The 19,876-nt window shown below is 45.5% G+C and overlaps 1 protein-coding gene across 1 annotated transcript in view; it reads right to left on the reverse strand.

The window, feature by feature from the left end:
* The window catches only part of NIBAN2 (niban apoptosis regulator 2), a 46,628-nt gene that overhangs the window by 18,334 nt on the left and 8,418 nt on the right, over positions 1 to 19,876 (reverse strand). Inside the window, exons 2-5 of the mRNA XM_088146958.1 lie at positions 7,677 to 7,807; positions 4,063 to 4,191; positions 3,134 to 3,239; positions 1,492 to 1,659 (exon numbers count right to left, since the gene is read on the reverse strand). Coding sequence (XP_088003084.1) covers positions 1,492 to 1,659; positions 3,134 to 3,239; positions 4,063 to 4,191; positions 7,677 to 7,807 — 534 coding nt within the window. The remainder of the gene's footprint in view (positions 1 to 1,491; positions 1,660 to 3,133; positions 3,240 to 4,062; positions 4,192 to 7,676; positions 7,808 to 19,876) is intronic.

The raw sequence follows: 19,876 nt of genomic DNA on the forward strand, positions 1-19,876 counted from the left end.
TGTTCTGGAGTAGTTTATAAACAGGATAGAGAGGCAACAACCCTTTCTGAGAAGTGGGATTCAGGTTTCCTATTGCTTCTGGAATCATGAAAGTATGACCCAGCCATCAGTTCTAATTAGAAAGTATGACCCAGCCATCAGACCAAAGGGAGGCCTCTAAAAAGCCCTCGGTGGCCATTCCTATCTTTAGACTTCCTTCTCCAAACAACCTGAAAATGCTCCTCCGAAATGTGGGTCTTTTTGTAGCCTTCATCTGTGCAATCAGGAGGCACTGTGAGCCACACACAGACCACAGGGTGACCTTCTCTCAGGTGGCCAAGCGCTCATAGAAGCAGAGCTGTCCTTCCGCCCCTTCAAAGAAAGCCACCCAAATCTAGGAAACGATCAGGGTGATCAAGCAAGCCCAATGTTTGCCAGAATGATGATTAAATAACTCAGTTCAGGGCAGCTGCCCCCCCCCCGACCAAATGATCCCCAGTAAGGATTGGGAATAGCCGGTGGCCAGCCGTACCAAATTCATCTCCAACGTGCTGATGGGTCACTAACCCTCAAGAACTATGCCTGCTCCAATCTCACCTTTCAAGGAAACATTTTGCCAATCCCTCTATTACCAGCTCCAATATGGTGACTAATAATGAAAGCATCATTAAAAAAGAAAATCAGTACATTATCCTCAGTCTCAACTGCGAGACTCTGCAGTTGGCAAATCTACCTTTAAGCCTTTGCTTAAAAAACAACAACAGAACAACACCATTACTGTCTCATTGGCCACTCTTTCCCATCCTCTGCTTGAGCAGATCAGGGCTCCTGCTCCTGACCTGAGGAATGTCCTTGGTACAAAATGCAACAGAGAAAGGGTTGAGAAAAATTTGGCGCATCTGGTAGGAGACCGAGAACTAATGGCAAACAGGCTGCAGTTGATACCATGACTCTTTTGATCAAGCATCAAGAAAACAGATGGAGATTCAACCTCTAAAGAGAAAGTAGTATAGTATAATGGTTACAGTGGTGTCCTCAGACTAAGACTTCACATTCCAATCTTCACTTGGCCATCACATTTGCTAAATACTTGCGGTTCGTCGTGATGGTTGTTTAGGTTTGGTTTAAGGCAACCAGCAAACCCACCCATCGTGGTTCAGCATTAAATCATCTTAAAAATGTCTTGTTTAGAGAGATGCATAAACTTAGCTGCTTGCTCATACCTTCAGTCTGGCCTCCCTCGTGGGTGTGTGATGCAGCTTGGAAGAGGAAGGACTTCCTTAGAGGAAATGGGGGATGAAATTGCTATAAAAAAACAGGCAACTCTAGGACTGTGCTCAGAATAGAGGCTGCTCAAAAACTCAAGTTCTGTTTACATTTCCGATCAGAAGGAGGTTTCTGGTCCTCACGGTCGCTAAATCAGATTTGCAAAGCCAAGGTGCCATACCAGGAAGACTATCTTTTAGGAGGAGGAGAAAAACACACGCACACCCAAATGCTCACCAAGCTTACCATTGTTGCAGTGGCGCACGCAGTCTTGAAAAATCGCCCGCCACTTGTCTTGCTCCTTGCCAGTCATCACACAGAAGTAGTAATGCCGGGCATAAGGATGCCAAAGGATGAGGGGGAACTGGGTGGGGCATTTGATGATGGAAGCATGGCTCGGTTTGGATGTGGAGCCTGGAGGGGGAAAAACAACAACACAGACACACAATGAACAAACGTGAGCCCAGCAAAGCCTGAGAGTGATTCCTGCAGCAGGAGATTCAGATATTCCTGCTTTGTCCTCTTGAAGCCAGATGCACGTGTGAGCCAGATGGGACTTCCGGATTCAACTGCCAATGACGAATTCCCCAGAGGCTCAGGAGCGCAGAGCAAGAAGCAACTACATCTGGCAGGCTTAGACTTGGTTACTCAGAAAGGAAGGCAGGAGGCTCTCTTCCCAGCAGACGCTCATGGTGCAAAGAACACAAGGATGCCGAACTGCATGGTACTCCATAGGGGTCAAGCCACAGAAGCCACAGACAATGATGTAACCCATAGAAAATGGTGGTACTTATTAGAAGAAGATTGCATCCCACCTCCTTAGGAAGTGATGGGATATCTGTCATTAAAACAGGCTAAATGGCCCAATACCAGGAAGGCTGTAATTGCAAGATCCCTGTGATGGATTGCTAGGAGGACTAGATTACTTCAAAGATCCTTTCTAATGCCATGGTTCTCTGAGCCACCTTTCCTCTCCAAATGTCTCAGGGCAGCTCAGGAAGAACGTCTTTCTTGTGTTCAAGCAGTTTGGCTGGTGGCCCTGAGAACTTTTCTAGCACACATCTTCACCTGCTTGGAGGGCCACTTGAGAAGTGTGTTTTGTTTACTGAGCATCCTTGACAGGCCCTCCTTGCAGGTCCTAAAGTGGCCTTCAGATAACACAAGTTAAAGCAATTCCCTTTCAAGCTGGTAGCAAGCGGGCAGGAACCACACCAACCCTCGTAAGAGGCTGAACAAAACTCTTGGTCTGGCCTCCTAAGATAAAAAATATCAGTTGCATTTTCACAGCCAGCTAAGGTGGCCGTGCTTGAAATATAGAGACTGTCTTCTTGAATAGAGAGTATCTTTACAGCTGCTGCAGTTACAGAGTTGGCTTGCATCTTGCTTCTGTTGGGCAAGCACATTCTCCTACTGCTGGTTCAAGTAAGGAGTCCTGCTCATCCACTCACCACCAAAGAGGTGACTTTGTCATCTGATGTGGGACAGCTCCTCTGAAGACACCATTTTCATCCTCCTGAGACACGTTCCTTCTATCTGCCTCCCTGTTCCCTTCCCACTGCTTGGTGTCAATGCTCAATGCTTAGAAATATTTGTACAGCAGTAGCCGATCTCTCTCTCTCTTCATTCTCCCAAAAGAAAGACCACCAGTTTGCAGGCAGAACACAGGCAATGCTGCTTCTTTCTCAACCTCTTTCACTCTGGAGCCCAACGGAAGGGTGGGGAAGCTGTGGCTGGTTGGATAATGCTGAAGGATGACTCCCATCGAGTCCAGTTGGCATGGCTAACAGCTCAGCATCATCTGAAGGGCCCCAACTTCCACACTCTTGCTGCCTCCAGGCTCATTTGTGTCTGAGGGAGGACCAGCTGGGATTCACAAAGTAGAACTCACCCGTTAAGTTGTGGCTGACCAGTTCCAAATATTGTTCCAAGGAGGTGAGGATCTTGTAGCCAGCACTGTTGATGAGAATTCGGGGTTGCAGACCCCTTTCGTAGGCCTGGAGGAGGGAGATGGGAACACATAAACATACAGTGTTCACGTGGTCAACATTCCTGCCACAAACGGCCTCCCCTAGAGCTATCATACTTTATGAAACCTTGCCAAGATGTCCAAAGCAATTCCGTCCCAAACTGCCTACCAATTCTCAGGCTGTTTGAGGATTTCTTTTTGGTTTCTGTTTTTGGCAGCCTTGGCAAATTTACAATATTTCCCATGACGGATCTCTTCATTCTACCATCGCTTCCTAGCTGTCCACGCTTCTTAAGCTGCATAATAAAAATGTGTATTTCTCCCTGGGATTTCCCCTTGGCACTGCATGACAATGTGCCAAGTCAGGAAGCTACAGATGGTTGGGGAAAGGATTGTGCTGTACACACAGAAGGGACACTTGACTCACTTGGCCTCGTTGTAAGGAATGAGCTCAACCCCATCTTACCCTTGAAAACTTCACCCATGCTATTTTCCTCTTTTAGGAAAAAAAATCTGCTCCATGATGAACAAAAAGAGAGAGAGAGAGAGGCTGAATTAACATTTGGCACGGTCCTAATCAAAAAGGGGACAAACCAATCCAGGGAACCCCTCCCATCTGATGGCTTTACTAGCTGGCCAAGTGAGAGCGACTGAAAAGTCTCTTTCTGGAGGACTTCATTTTCGGCAGAAGGGTCTCTTGGTTGGCTATCCATGGAGCTGCTCTGAAAGACAATCTCTCAAGAGGCTTATGTCCCCGTTGAGAAAAGGAGAGTGGGTGCCCCTCGGCTCTTCTCCTTCTCCACCCACCAGGGAGCAGAAGTTAGCCTTTGTAAAGCCTTCTAGAGCCTCACCAGTTTGTTCTCGTACAGCACCAGCCCATAGTTGTGGGGCACGATGCTGAAACGGTTCCTCCACTTCTTGTTTTCTTCTATGTACTGGAAGAGATTGCCTGAGAAGATGGTCCGATCCTCCAGAGGCACCTGGAGAGGCACAGGGGAGGGAAAAGTAAGGAACAGCATGAGCTGGAGAAGATATTCTCCAGACTCTTTTGAACGTCTTTGGATGACGTTGGCAGATTATAGAGACACTAATGCATAGGCAGAAATTGCTTCCCTACGCAATCATTTTCTTTAAAAAAAAGAGTTGACTTTTTTTACGCCTTTTGTAATGTTCCGTATTTATTTGGGGTTTGGTTTACTTTAAGTTAACCTACTTTTACTACCAACCTTTCCAAAGTGGCGTACGTACTGTTTTAAACACTCTCCTTTTGACACAACCAAATAAATACAGTCACATCAACTTCTTAAAAAGGCAATGTAAACGTTAAAGCCAAAAGCAGAGAGGAAAAGTAACAACTGAAAGCCAAAACAAAGGAAGCTATGTTGGGGGGAGGGGGGAAGAGTCAAAATCTGTATTATCTGCAAATATTGGGTCAGCTCAAAGATCACAAAAATGTTCAAGCGCTCAAAAATAACATTGCCCAATGGAAAAAAAAAATCTGAGCATCTCAAATATTTGCAGAGTTTCATCAGCCCTGGGATGGCTTAATAAACAGATTGGAAATAAATAAAAAATTGAGCTCTCAAACTATCCATTGGTTTATTTTAGCCTCCATAGATTAAAAAGAAAAAAATATTTGTCCTTAAAGCTCAGTTGCAAACAGGTACCAGGGAAAAAACAATGTTATTTCAGTATCTCCCTAAAAGTTCTCCAGTCCTCTGCATTTTCTTCTAGATGAAACTTCCAAACAGCTTTCAAAGCCGCTGCACCAATAGTAGTTTGCAGAGTCTAGCCTACACAGGTTTTAGGAAGCGTGCAATGGTTGTATATCTTGTACTCTGTGTGTGTATGTGTGTGTGTGCATGTCAGTGATAAAGAGATCCATCTCGCTGTATTGGAAGACAGTACTCCTGCTCAGGAAGGGGGGAAAAAGTGACAGGTGTGTCATCTAATACATCTGTTTTGGAGCAATGTCTGTTTGTCATCACGAATGTAATATATGCAACCGGGCTGGAGGCCTGTCTGTTCCCAAGGCCCGGTCATCCAGCAATTCAGGATGCTGTGGGGCTAGAGAAGTTTGGATCCTTCCTGATTAAAAAGCTCAGTGCAGACAGAGCACCGCACACCCGTCTGCATCTGGGCGTCTCCTGGTCCTTGGCAGACAGACGGAGTTGCAATTAAGCACTTAGCGTGTTTACATTGCAGGAAAGAGCGAAGATCAGCTGGAAAGAATAATCACTGCCTCTGTTTTTTGTTTTTTTTTGGAGATGGGGGGAGAATGAATTGGCCAACAATACAAACAACTGAACATGAAGTTGGTTTGGCAGTCTCTAATTTCAACCAAGCCTGAGCTCACACAAGAAACCTTCTGTGCCCTTTCTGAAGGACCCAGCCTTACCAGTCCAGAATGCATGTAACTAGTTCACTTGACCTTGAGAAAAACGGGATGGGAAATGGTTAGGAAACCCCAAGAGCTGTGGACTAGATTGTGGGTAAATACATCTCAGCAAACCACTTCTGTTTTGCTGCTGAGAAAACTACATGGACGTTCCCAGGTAGTCAGCAGGAACTGAGCTCAACTGGAAGATGTCACCTAATTTAAATGCCATCGAATAGTCAGCCTCTAAAACAGAATTCTTTAACCCTTTTGCTAGATTCCCCCAATAGTCTGAACCATAACCTGACCACAGAGGCTGGGTTTGTCCAAGATGCTAAACCATGCTAAAACAAAGGTTAACGCTACCCAAACTCAGCAGGTTGTGCAAACGCAGTTGTTTGGCCATCAGCAACTCTAGTTAAGCCATTCTTTTTCCCTTCCACCCTCCCTCTCTTCTGCATCCTAGCAGCACCTGTTCCTCCAATCTGTACCCTTACAGACCTGTCCTATGTCTCAGAAGACCCTAAGGACAACGACTCTGATCATTATCTGAAAGACACTATCAACTCCCTTTTGCAAAACCAAAATCAGGGCTTATCCAAACCTTCCCTTTTCTCCCCCAGGACTTCCCTGAGGAGCCTTCATGGAGAAGAACAACAACTACATTTTGGGGGGGAGGGGGGCAGCTTAAGAACCTATTTCCCAATATGTACCTAGAGGTCATGTCAAGTTACCCTCTCCTCCCCCTCTTCTAGCTCATGGCAGTCCCCCAAGTTTGTTTGATTATCTTCACCATCTCGCCTGAGTTCTCACCAAGTGAGAACATGGGGGCTCTCCCGGCACTATAACATTAAATCTGAGGACACGCCCTATGTATATAATGCTCAGTTGCTTGGGCTTCTTGCTCGATCTGAGCAAGGGCAAAACCAAGATAGAATGAAGACCCAGACAGACATCCATGTGATGGTCCAACAGATCTCCCTGGAGAGAAGGGAGCAGAATAATGCCATTCAAATCCCAAGTGGACACTTTGCTGGTTGGTTGACTATTCTGCTACATGCAAGCCATTTGGGGTGCCCGACTCCATCAGTGTGAAGGATTTCAAGTGGGGTGAGAAATTTTAAAGGAGAGGAATGTTTCGCTAGTGACCCTTTAAATATCCTTAAAATACAGCTTATGCTAGGAATTTCCAGAATTTATCCTGCAAAGGTAAGGTGCAAAGTGATTTTTTCCCCCAACCTTCTACCTGAACTGCCAACTCAATACTTACTAAGAACACACACACCTGCCTGATTCAGTGCTTCAAAAGCAAACTAGATGGAGCTTCATTTTCAGGTAACAATATGAATCATGTTAGTGAGATGGGCTTCTTCCAATTGGGAAGGGGGAAATAAACCCCTTCAACATTTCCAATTTTGGGGAAAGGGCTGGATCCACAAAACCTGTTACCCAACTTTTGGGAAACTTGAGATTCAAACTATAGATGATTTGATGCGAGTGAACTAGTTCTTTAACATGTTTATCACCGTTTGTTGAACAAACCAAAGCTGTCTGGGTTCACACAGCTTGCCACACAATTATCCATGGTTTACACAGTGGCTGGATTTGCACACTGTACTAAGATGAAAGCAAGCGAGTCACATGATGGTTTAGAGCCACTCTCACAGACTCTCTTAAGCTTTAATCGGGGCCAGAGTTGGGAGATCTGGGACCCTGAAATCTAGAGGGTCCCCCAAAGTGTGGCTGGTCCGAGGATATGTCTCTCTGTCCACCCGAGTTCTTTCGGCCATGTGTTCTGATGATCTAGCAGCAAATATGTGGACCTACAGCTGATAGTATGGCCATAGCTGAGAATTCTGGGATAACTGAACAAAACCCAGGCTGAGAAACACTCAAGAGGCAATGGAGGAATCATACTGCTGGGTGCTAAGAAATATTTTTTCTATAGTATGCCCAAACTGTAATGAAATGTAGAAAGAGGAGAGCAGAAAGAGAGGAGAGACATCCTATTGCTTGTTCTCCTTGTTGGGTTCAACCAAGGGACCTCTGCTGACATCTCAAGGCCTCGGATCCCATCTGCTGACTTACCTTCCGATGCAACAGTTGGGACTGGGGTCCCGTTCCCCCTTCAATCTCAAAGCGGACACTGTTAAAGAGGGCAACGCCATACTGCTCCTGGTAGAACTGGCTAAACTCAGTGAGGATCTTGTCTGTCTTCCCTGCAAAAGGAAAAGGAAAACCTATGTGAGAAGGGACAGAATTCCAAAGGCAAACTTTAAGGAAGGGGGAGAAAAGTCTACAACATTTGGCAAAAAAGAACAAATAACTTGGTTCTGAAGACAGAAATACAGTGCTCCCTTGACCCTTTCTTGGGGAAAAGAGCCTGGCTACAAATGTAATGAATAAATAGAAGGGAAGAATAAATGCAAATACAGTATACCCTCAATTTAACAGAGGAGGGAGGGTTGTCATCCAAGGCTGAATGTTTAAGCCCTGTTAAATCAAGGGTTTGCTGCATATCGGAATGAAAGCAAACAGCAATTTGCATGAAAACATTTCAGACTTAAGCAAATACAGGTGTTGTCACCAGCAACCACCTAAGAGCATAATACTTTATAGAGGAGGGGGGAAAAAACAGTAGCAAAAACAAGGATCAGGATGGTGGGGGAAAGAAACTAGCAGTGATTTCCAAAGTGTAAAACGAAGACTCGGGTAGTTCTCAAACCACAAGATGCAAAATAGTCTCCTTGGCTGCATTCCCTATCATCCTGCATCATGGCTTGTTCAGCCAAGATTTGTTGGGCTTTTGGTTTGTTCACAGCTCCAATTTATTAAGAAGGTAGAAGGAGGCTAAGTGATAGAATAATTTAGATTGACCATCCGTCTTAGAGTCACAGAGTCTTACAGACCAACTAGACATGGTTTGATCTCGGAATGGGGCCATTTCCAGGTTGTACTATATCTAGGCTATTTGGTAGAGCCCACTTTGGGATCAAAACATTCAGTGATGGCCTATTTTAGACACTCCATTGCCCATTCCCTCTTCTACACCGTTCAGGTCAATGCACCACTTGAAATCTGCTTCCACTGGATCTCAAGAGAAGACATCAAGAAAGACTGTTTTTAAAGGGGCTTTCTCAGTTAGAAGTAGGAGCAGCCAGGGAGGCTGCAGAATGACAGAGGGGTAGAAAGCAGAAAACAAAGTTTCCAGCCATCTGCGGCCTCCTTGGCTTCCCACTCTCCCATGAAATCTCTGTTTAAAATCTTTATTAGACAAGATTGCACTTAGAAGTTCAAAACAATATCTTTAACTGCAACGTTACTTCTTCTTCTTCATTATTTACTTAACACAATGGCAGTTTCTAGCTATCCCACATGTGAACTTTTATTTTCTAGTTTAAACAGGAAAAGCCTGATATCTTCTTCAGCATCAGCTACTTCGGGTTTTTTCCTCCCAAATTATGGCCAATAAAACAAAAAAGCTTTTCTGACAGTGATCTTTGTCTTCAGGAGGATTAAGTAACTTGTCAGAACTTGAAGTGTTCCTCTTAGTTTAGTTTAGGAAATACACTACAGTTATGATTTCTTGATGGGTTGCTATGTTTGCCACTGGATCCTATGCGAGTGATACCTCTAGATTCCTCCTGCTGTTAACATAAAGGAGTCCTCTCTAAGCATTAAGGACTCTCATTGAAGCCCCTTCTGTCACCTACAGCAATAACCCCAAAGACATCTGAAAGAAATGATCAAACAACTTGAGAGCACAGGAGGAAATCAGAAGACTCTTTCCACATACATACATATCTGTATTATTATGGTCATGGACCAGAATAACGTCTCTTCTCTAGAATGCCTTGAGAGTGACTGGGAGTCCAGTGTTTTCTAGGAGGACCCAACCCAATCCCTGAGGACCAGGTCCCATACCCTGATGATCCAGCATCCTGCTTTCCTCTGAGTGACTACTTAAATGCTTTCACAAATGAGAAAGCAAGCCTATGGTTGGTCCATAAGTGGTAGTGTGGAGGCATCAGTAAACCCAGAGCTCAGCCCTGATTTAAAAAGGATATTGGAAATATTCCATGATAAGGCATACCTAAGTTCCCAAGCATCACACTGAAGAAGCTCATAGCTTTCCTGGTATTGCAAAAGGGTGACTCTCAGCTACTGGCGAGAGGTGCTGGGAACTGTAGTCCAGAACAGTGACAGAAACACGGGTCACCCACCCTGAATGCAAGCAAGCAACACACCCTCACGCATGCAGACATGAAGTCATCTTGAACATCCAGCGGTCACTTCTGCTTACAGGGATTCCAGTTCCTTGCTGGTTAGTCATCATTCCATCACCACCACCCCCGCCATGAGAAAGAGAGAAGGCTGTATTCATAACCCAAAACTGCAAAGCATGCAGGGCGTCCAAATAGATAAATAAATGGCTTCAAGAAATGTCACCATCAACCTCCAGGGCTGCTAGGGCAATGCAGCTGTCGAAGGCCGTGAAGGAGAATGGGTGCCCAGATTGCCCCATTGTAGCCCTACTAGGAAGGCAAAGCCATCTCAGAATGGGGGCTCCCTGACCAGTATAATGGAGATCTAGGTCTTGGAGTTTGCTTCCCCTGCACCCAAGTAAGCCAATGCTGGGTTATAAGAGGTAATGATAGAACTATGGACTAGAAACATGCGTTGATGTATCAGCAAGCCCGCCTTAGGCCAACCATCTCCATCCAATTCATTACAATAAATTTGGCATCGGGCTTTGTTTGCTTAAAATGACAGAGATTGGTCAGTGACGCTTTCTAATCTAAAAACTTCTGTTTGTCTTCTGATACACCGACAGACAGACAGATATTTAAATGGATTTAACTGTTGTTTGGATACTGCAAATAATACACTGGAAAGTATCTACTATTACTTAGGATTTTTTTTATCATAGGAGAAGGATCTTGTTAGTCTGTGGTACAAAATATCAGGAGGAGTCCGGTGATACCTTTTCCAGCTAACAAATGTTATTAAAAGGCAGACGCTTTTGCGAGCTGCAGCTCGGTTCTTCAGAGGCAGAGAGTGGCTAGACTGAGTTGGGGCTCTTTCATGTCTTGCCTAGATATTTATGGCATCACCTGCAGCTCAGCCTTCTCATTTTCTGCTGCTAGTCTTCATAAAAGCAAGCCTGAATGCATCCGATTCGATCAACACCACTTCTTTTTGACAGGGTCTCCTTACAGGTCCGCATGATTAGGGATTTATCCTTCCTTCCTCCCCGGTTTCTTCTGTGAAGGGCAATGAGGCAAGAAAGAAGGGAAGTGGCAGGAAGTCAGATGCAACTCACTTGCTCAGCCAAAAGGAGGACCCCACCCCAAGATTTATGCAAACCAAGCTAGAAACTGCAGCCAGCCTTCTTCCCTGTCCTTTTCACAGGTAGGCCTCCAAACTTTCAACACACGTTCCTGCCAGTCTCAGAACTTGGCTAGCAGGTTCTGTAAAAGAGGGGAGGTTACCAACTGAAGGGGAAAAATAATCACCACCCCCTTTCTCTCTCTCTCAAAAAAAAGAGTCATGTGAAAATTAATACACTCCTTAAATAGATGCTGAAGCACTATAATGCAATCAGCTGATCTGGTAGAAAGAAGCAAGATATGAAAAAAAATGTGTCTAAATGACTGGTGGCTACAGATTTGGGTCAACATCAAAGCAAAACGGAGGAAAAGCTCATTCTCTATTAACCAGCCCTCAAAAGTTCCCCAAAAGGTACGCACGTTTCCAAGAACTCTTCATCAGACAAAGAGTTTAAAAACCTTCTCCTCCCTTTTTTTTAAAGGATATTTTTCCCCATATCCCTACTTTCCCCCAATTCCTCTAAGGATTTTAGCCAGCTTGCCTGACGGAAGAGCTCTCGGAAATGCAGACGTTCTCACGCTTGACTTGCAAAACTTTCACGATTTTTTAAAAACGTGGTTTAAAAAAACAAGCAACAAAGTAAAAAGAAATAAAAAGAAAAGTAATGAAAACCAAAAAAACAGCAAAAATTAATTGAACTAATTTATTTGTTCCTTGCATTCCTTACTGTCCGTTATTTTGATTTCAAGCCTGTCTCCTTAAAAGAGAAAGGAAGTAAGTAGTGCTTTAAACGATGTGGCAATTTATCATACTCATCTGACATTAGCGTTCTCCCCACCAGAGGGGAGAGGCAAGGTCACGTGGAGAAGTGCACATGGCATTTTCGTGGCACGCTGGAAGCCACACTCCAAAGAACAGTGGGGAACAGGGGACAGGAATTAAAATCAATTTGAATATCCTCCTCCTCCCACCCCATTAAAAATTATAAACCAGCAGCAATTATTGCATGCGTCTCCCAATTTACCCAAAGAACTCCCCACCCTTTGTTCATTCCTGCATCAGGGATGAATTTGTTTCCAGTATCAACAGAACCCTTTAAAAGATTGGGGACGGGGTGCGGGGCCATGAAGCAGCCCTGTTTCATTTTCAATTCACAGAGAACCCCAAAAAGCATTAAAAAAAAAAAACCACAGTTGGCTCTCTTCCTAATTCTTTCTGCCCCCCTTGTTTTTAGTCCCACAAAAGGAAAGAAAAGGAAATGAATGACCCCATCACACACACAGACACACAAACACATCACGTTCTGGAGTCCAGCAGAAGGGGATGAAGGGAAAAACGTAGCTTTCCAGCCAGTTTCAGACCTCAGCAATTTTCACTATTTCCTGCTCCTCCTCCCACCCCTCCGCCAGTAGTGGAATCTCTCCATTCCTAGAGACCAACTAATAGGGGAAAAGGCAGGGTGGAGGAAAAAAATATAGCTATAATTCAAAGCTAAATGCTAGCTTTGGGGTAGAAACTCATTTGCATCCTTCTCGAGACAACAACTGAACAGGTGGACAGCCCCAGGCTGGGAGTTTCACGTTACAAGACAAAAACAAATTGGGGACAGAGTTATTCCTACAGAAAAGCCATTGCATCAGGGAGGTCTGTGTATCCCATGGAAGGAAGAGCAGTCCTTACAAATCCCAGCTAGACAGAGGATGTGCAACCTTTTGGTGACCAGGATTCATAGTTAACATTCTAGAATGGGGAGGGGTTGATGTAGAACGAGCAGGGCCTTACTGGAAATGTTTTTCAGTGCATTTTTCTCTGCCACTGTTTTCCTCTTCCGGTCTCATTTCAACGGGATGAAAGAGAACCTGCTTTCAAAACTTCTTCCAGAGGAGAAGAGAACCTCAATGGAAAGACCAAGGGGGGGGGGTTGTTCTTGTGTTCAGCTAGTGGCGAGAGGATCAAGGCGCATTTCCAATGCCCCACCCCACCGATCTGGAGGAGAGAGAAAAACCAATATGGGATCAAAATGAAAACCTCCTTTTGCACTGTATGCCAATCTTTTTCCAATACTCAGCCCAGGCAAAAGCAGTTGACAATCATCTCCAAGAGGTAACGAGTTCGCAGTTTTGTCAATGATTAGCCAGGTTCCAATCTTGGCAATTTACTCTGCTTGAGTGGAAACCAGGAACCCAAGAAATATGCCAGACACTTGTCGTACTGTAAACTTTTCAGCTCCCTCCCTAACCTAAGTTAAGGCCACCATTTCCACCCTTCTGCAGTTTACACACATCGCCGGTTTTATGAATAGCCGGAAGCAGATTTCCATCTTGGTGTAAACATAGCGAAACGAAAAGGCCACTAGGCTCTTTCTGTGCTCCAGAGGCTGCACCGCTTCCGTGAACAAACAACATTAGAGCCACTTGTACCAGTTCACGCTCAACACAAGAGGCCGATCAATTGGATTCTCCGTGAGTACTATCAACAGGTCCCTTTCCCACAGATCAATTGGATTCTCCATCAGCACCGTCAACAGGTCCCTCTCCCACAGAGACTCAGGACAATGTCTTTGCGCATTCAGACTCAGCCCCAAATTTAACTGCAGTCCCATGGATGGGTGCTGGTCTCTCCCCCATCTGCATGTTATTTTTTTCTTAGAAATCTGTATACTTAAGGGGGAAAGGATGACACTAGCACTTTACTGGTGTATTTTTCCTCTAACGATTGATCAACTCACTCAGGTTGATTAAGCTATTCCCGGCAGTACCTGTTGTCTGACAGAGGATGAACTGGCGTTATAGTTCTCCCTACTAGTAAGGTCAACTTTATGCCTGGACTGGACTGGTCTGCTCTCTTACACTGGCTCCCCACCAGAGATTGTCCTTATTGTTTCAAAGTCAAATATCCAGATCAGAGGCTCAATGCTACCCAAGATGCTGGCTCTGAAGGCAAAACCAAGAACTTCCCTTGTTCCCAGACATGCAAATGCCCTAGAGCAATGGATGACACTATAGACTAGATAAAGATACCCAAAACAACCAGTTTGGCAGGGGTATGGTCAGCCCATCCTCTCTTCTACCTCTGAGCCACACCTTTTATGAGTCTGTGAGAATACTAATTGTCCAGTGTCCCAGGCGTGTTCTGATTTCTCCATCGTTTCTTAAATACTGGCGAAGATCTCCAAGGGATAACCAGCCCAGCAACAACATCTCAGAAATACCGCTTCCATCTTTTATCCAACCACTGTGGCAGCTTTGGGGCTGGTGAAGATTACATCTATGGATAATGCTCACCAGGAATGTAGTTTGGGAACATCAAGTCTCAGTGCTTTTATCAACCTGCCCTGTCTTCCTTCAACATAGTAGATACTGACTGAGGTTCTGTCAGGGTTAGCCACCTTAGGCTTGATCACCAGTGGTCTGATTCAGTACAAGGCCCTTCCTGTTTCACAAAACCGATGGATCAAACCCTGAAACGTCAGGATGCTTGCTGGTGACGAGAACACAAAAGCCAAATGCTCAAAGGTGACATGGACCAGGAACCCAATCCAGAAGATCTCCTGAGATAAGGCTCCTTTCAGTTGTAGAGACCTTGCACGATAGCATAATGCTAGGAAGTGCTCACAGCTTTAATTTTACGGACAGATATCTAATTAAGCACTGCTAATTTATTCATGACGTGGGTAGATTTCGGAATATCACTGCCATCCCACCATCTTTGATTCTTGGCTCAGCTGGAAGGAAGCTGTCAGTTCAAGGAGGCAAAAAGATGCCATTGTACTGTTGGCTCTCAACCGCATCACAACAGCTGCACACTACACTTTTGGAGGTTACATGCAGCCACAGGCCTCTGGTTTCACACATTTGCACTAGCTATAAACCATGATTTGGAGGCCACAAAGGCCTAGGCTCACATTGAACTAAAACAAAGCCAGCCATTGAATTCCTTGCCATTGTTTCCTTTTGGGAAAAGAAACAAACACCCCTGATTATGCCCAGCGTTGGGGGCTGATGTTTTATCAACCTACAAAGCCACGTACGCTCATAGTCTTCACCTACCCAGGCCTTGCAAGACTGCCCATGATTGCCAAACTCGGGAGAACCAAGATGCTGGAATGTTTGGCATTTCCTGCCAAACAGGATTTGTCAGGATATTTCCTCTGAGCAGGCTTCACCACTCTCAGCAACGGGGCAGCCTGAAAAATTACACATTCCGTCACAACAATTAGGCCTTCTACATCAGCTTCATCTGAGATTTAGGACAGGGGTGGGGAATGTATGGCCCTCCAAAGTTGCAGAGCAACTTAGGCCATGGTGGTGTCTTCCCAAAATTGCCTCTGCGTTGCAAATACCACAGAGGTTTGAGATGCATTCATACCTCAGCGCCACCAAAACACATCGTGAGTAAACACTCAACCCTTTCAGTTGCCCGCGGAGTTTAAACAGGTTTCTCTCTGACCCCTCCTTGTCCCTTAGAAGACAGGTCCCACTGCTTCCCAGCTAAGAGAGAACCCAACAATCCAGAAGTCCGTAGGGGAAGATCCAAAAGCCCTTTGAAAGACTTGCCAGTATCTTAGCACAGATCTCCAACTACTCTCAACAGGGATTAACCACCACGCTGGACAACTCACTCTCACGCAGTTTCTTTTAGCACGAAGAGAGAAGATGCACAGGCTTAGACCAAAAAAGAGCTGGGATTTCTTACCAAAACGCATCAAGGCGGTGGGCTACCGTTTGGTTGTCACTAGCCATATTTAACATTTTGGAGAGGTCGCACTGGGAGGGGTGGTTGCAAAGTGGGGAGGCCTACCAGTCTTTGACTGTTGTCCCTCCCTAGGTTTTAAAGGGGGAGGTTTCTTTCCCCCAAGGTTTCTTTGCACTCTTCATATATTATTTTAGCGCTCATATCGGTATACGTTTTCCATTTCAAGAGAATGGGAAGTCTGCCTTAGTTTTCCACAACCCTTCTCAAAGAGGGTTTGGCGAGCTTCAAGTTGGTGCAACTGTGTGATACCGTGCACAAACTCAAGCTTCCACCTTCCCACTAAAGTCAACATTCAGCGGGCCTACACATGTTGAGTTCTCACTGGGCATTTTCAGGCCCCTCCCCACAAGATCACCTCTACACCTGCAAATCTCAGGGTTTCAGCAGTGCCGGAATAAATTGTGCAATGCAGGAGGTGAGCGTCAAGCGTTCTGTTTGTACAGGTCATGGAAGAAAGCCGTGCTTCGTGCAGGATCTGTGGGAAAAAACGGCTCTGGCTTAGCCAATGGGAAAGGAGGTATCCCTGATAGCTGCAGTTCAAAGCATGTCTTGAAATCATCCGTGCTGCCAACGCCAGCGTGGTGTAGCGGTGTAACCTGTCTCCTATAGTGTCTGCCCGGCTGGTTCAATCTGGCAGGGTTGGCGTGCTCCGGATTCCATCGATTAAACAATGCCATCTCTTGAGACCCTAGAAGCACACCTTCTCTGTAGCAGCACCTGGAATGAGGTCCACCCCCCCCGAGATCCAAACAGCCCCCACCCTTCTGGTATTTTGAAGGGCCCTGAAGATGTGGCTCTTCACTCAGGTCTTTTGCAAGGATATTAACACTTCTCTTCGTCCTTTTCCTTGTTCCTGGGCTTGTTTTCTTGGCCATCTCTGTTCCCTTGTGTTGTCATTGTTGTTGGTATTGTCACTTGTTTTTAAATGTCTTTAACCATTTGTAAACTGTCCAGAGTCGCTGGGTATCAGGCGGCATATGGATTTAATAAACTATCATGATGATTGAAGTCTTAGACTAGGACTGGAAAGACCTAAATTCAAGCTCACTGAGAATACGGAAGCTCCGTGGCTGATTCTGGGAGAGTCATTCTCTTTCTGTCTAATCTACCTGGCAGGGCTGTTGTTGTAGGGATAAAATTGGGGAGGGAGTGCTCTATAAACTGCCTTCAGCTTCTAGAGGAAAGGCAGGACAGAAAGCTGACAATCAAACTGGCTAATTGCTAACCTTGAACATTGACTGATAAAGCCAGGGCAACATCCATGAATTAAGGTTTAAATTTCCCTTTACCAGTTCAAGGTGCAAGACCTTCATTCAAATCCAACCCGCCTGGGGCCACTATACTTCCACAACTAGGCTGCAGGCCAAATGACAAAACCTGGCTTAAAAAACAAAAAGGCTTTGCTGTTCACATCATGCATGAGTAAATTCAACACAGAGGTTCTCTCTTTTGCATTCCAATCAAGCCCAGGACGATGAAAGCAGTCAATTCTTTTGCACAGCAGCTGTTTGAGTTGTGCGTGAGGACACGGCCACAGAGCAGGGTGTCCCAGGCTAGAAGCAAAGGGCAGAGCTAGCATGGCAGGCAATATCAAGGGCTGGGAATCTTTGGGAAGCCACAGATCTGCACAAATCTCCAAGAAGCCATTACTAGGGGAATTAAAGCGCTCTGCTCAGCAAACACACCCATCTACTACACCAACAACTCCCAAGGAATAGGGATAAAGACTAGCATTCCATTGGCTGTTTCCCACTCTCTTTCTTGGGTGTGCTTTTCCCAAGCACCACCTTCTACCTTCTCACACTGGTCACCCAAAGGCTGTAGGAGTTGCCTTGAGGTGACCAGGTCAGGAAACTTTAAACAGTGAAGAGAATCTCCCTCTATTTTCCGCATGTGTGTCTTTTCAAGCAACAGATGGAACATGAACTTCACTAGCTAATCATAGATTTGGGCAAGCTAGGAAGCCTGGATACTAGCCAGTAGAAATATGAAGACACCACGACAACATGCAGATGGTTTGCGTCTCCCCTCCATGCAGAGAAGCCACCAACATCTCCAGAAAGCCGCATGCAGGAGGGTGGAAACGCCTCCAATCTTCAAATGATGGTCAAGAAGTTGGCACGTTATAACAAGAGAATCAGGACTGCCACCAGTTCAGCCATGGTTTGCTTTAACAATAGTTTGTTGAAGGAGTCATGGTGGCCCTGAAGGCCTGAAGTTCACCCATCATGCTAAGCCGCAGTGATTGCATCCATGTGTTAGACTAAGGCGGAACCAAAGTGGTTGCATGGGGCTGATCCCCATTATTTGCTTCTCACTTCCCTGAGAAAAATACTTCTTCCAGAAATACTCCCTCCTCACTAAATGTCAGATTCCTTTGGATGGGAGTACGCTGGAGTCTAGAGGCCTATTGAATTAAAAAAATACAAAATGCCAAATAGAGGAGAAGCAGAAGCAAACTGACCCAAGAACAAACGCAGGGTTGTTAGGTTTTTTTTTGCCCCCTTCTTGATTGCTTGTACCCCAAGTTCAGCTTTACTGCACGACACCTGCTTTCCTTTGAGATTTAGCAAGCACAAAACTGGGCAACTGCCAAAGCAGCAGCTGAGTGGCAAAGGGGACAGGAACAACTTCAACCAAGGTTGGCAAAATAGCTGGCTGGGATGGATGGATGGATGGATGGATGGATGGATGGATGGATGGATGGATGGTTGGAAGGAAGGAAGGAAGGAAGGAAGGAAGGAAGGAAGGAAGGAAGGAAGGAAGGGACTGATCCAGAGCACAGATGATCAGATTCAGCCACCCATCCCAGGTCTGTGACCGTGCACGATCAAGCCAAACTTCTATCTCTTGCCACCACTTCCTCCCACAAAGGATGCTTCTCAGCTTGATATCAGGCTTTGTTCTGATACAAGTGAAATGAACCCACGCTCACAAGCGCAAGGCAGGGCATGTTACAGAAGGAAAACCCCTTGCTCCTAATAAGCCAGCCAGTTCCTTCTCCCTGAGGCCAAGCACCAGTGCGGCAGCTCCTTGAAACGTCTGTCTTCCCCACAAGGGAGAACCATAGCTCCAGCTATGGAAAATGAAACGCCCTCCCAGTTCGCTCATGTTCCACCTTGGCCGTTGCAAGCCTGAGGCCCACCACTTGGTTTGCAGAATCTTCTCCCAAGACCAGCCTTTGAACAGCTTTGCTTCAGAGAGATGCTTCTTTTTACCATGAAGATCATTCTCTGGGTCTGACGTGATCTAAGGCAACCTCCCCTGCCTCTTTAGTACAAGAGCTGGAAGCCACTTGTCCTAAAGAAAAAGGTGTAGAGGAGCCACCGTTGAAGCTGAAAGCCACCCTGTAAAGAACCAAATTATCCTTCAGGTGCACCTGAGGCTAACCGAGAGTTGTCTAAAGGCTGCTGTTCATGAGGTTTCAGCTGGGGATTTCCTGATTCAGAGCTCTATTTTCTCAGTCCCCGTGCTACACCTGCCAAGATGGAATCATATATCCAACAGTAAAGCAGCTCAGAGTTGGGCGGTTGACATTGTGATATTCTCTGAGTTTTCCTGCAGACATTCCCAAGTTGCACTGGAACGGACCCAATTCTCCAATAGTAGGGAACATATCTAGCTCAGGGTTGAACCGTTGGGTTCAACCCTGGGCTTGTTGGTTTCCTGCTACTAGATTCAGAGAACACCAAGAACCCATGAATACACTCCATGCCTCCCTTCATTTCCATGAGCTTCAGCATCCTTGAAGACAGAGACTAGTGGCATTATCTTTCCCCAAAATATGTTCTTGGTTTTATCAGCCACAGAGATAAATGATACTCTTAACCAAGTCCTCTGGATGACTCGGCCATTGATTAATGCCAATCCAAACACATACAGACATGAAAAAACTAAGCCCACGAATATGCAGAGACTAAGAGATGTTCTCTCTCTTTCTCTCCCTTACTGGATCTCCTCCTTGCGAGAACATATTTGGGTAGGGAAAGAGAATCTCAGCAAACCACCAGGAATTCACGGCACTGCCGTTGGCACAAAAAGCAGACATGTGAAGCTGAACCCAGCCAAAACTAGCAGGTGAAGAAAGAGTCGAATCCGAAGCATTAGCTTAGAAACGGTCTCGTTCCCATGGCTTTCTTGACAAGGAGACAGTGCAGGGTGTGCATGTAGGAGGAAAAGAACCTAATTGTTTCCTTCCCCGA

This window comes from Python bivittatus, unplaced genomic scaffold, assembly GCF_059951505.1.
Source record: "Python bivittatus isolate LINGU-HERP-01145 unplaced genomic scaffold, Pbiv_v1 ctg000160_np1212, whole genome shotgun sequence".
NCBI classification, from domain to species: Eukaryota; Metazoa; Chordata; class Lepidosauria; order Squamata; family Pythonidae; genus Python; species Python bivittatus.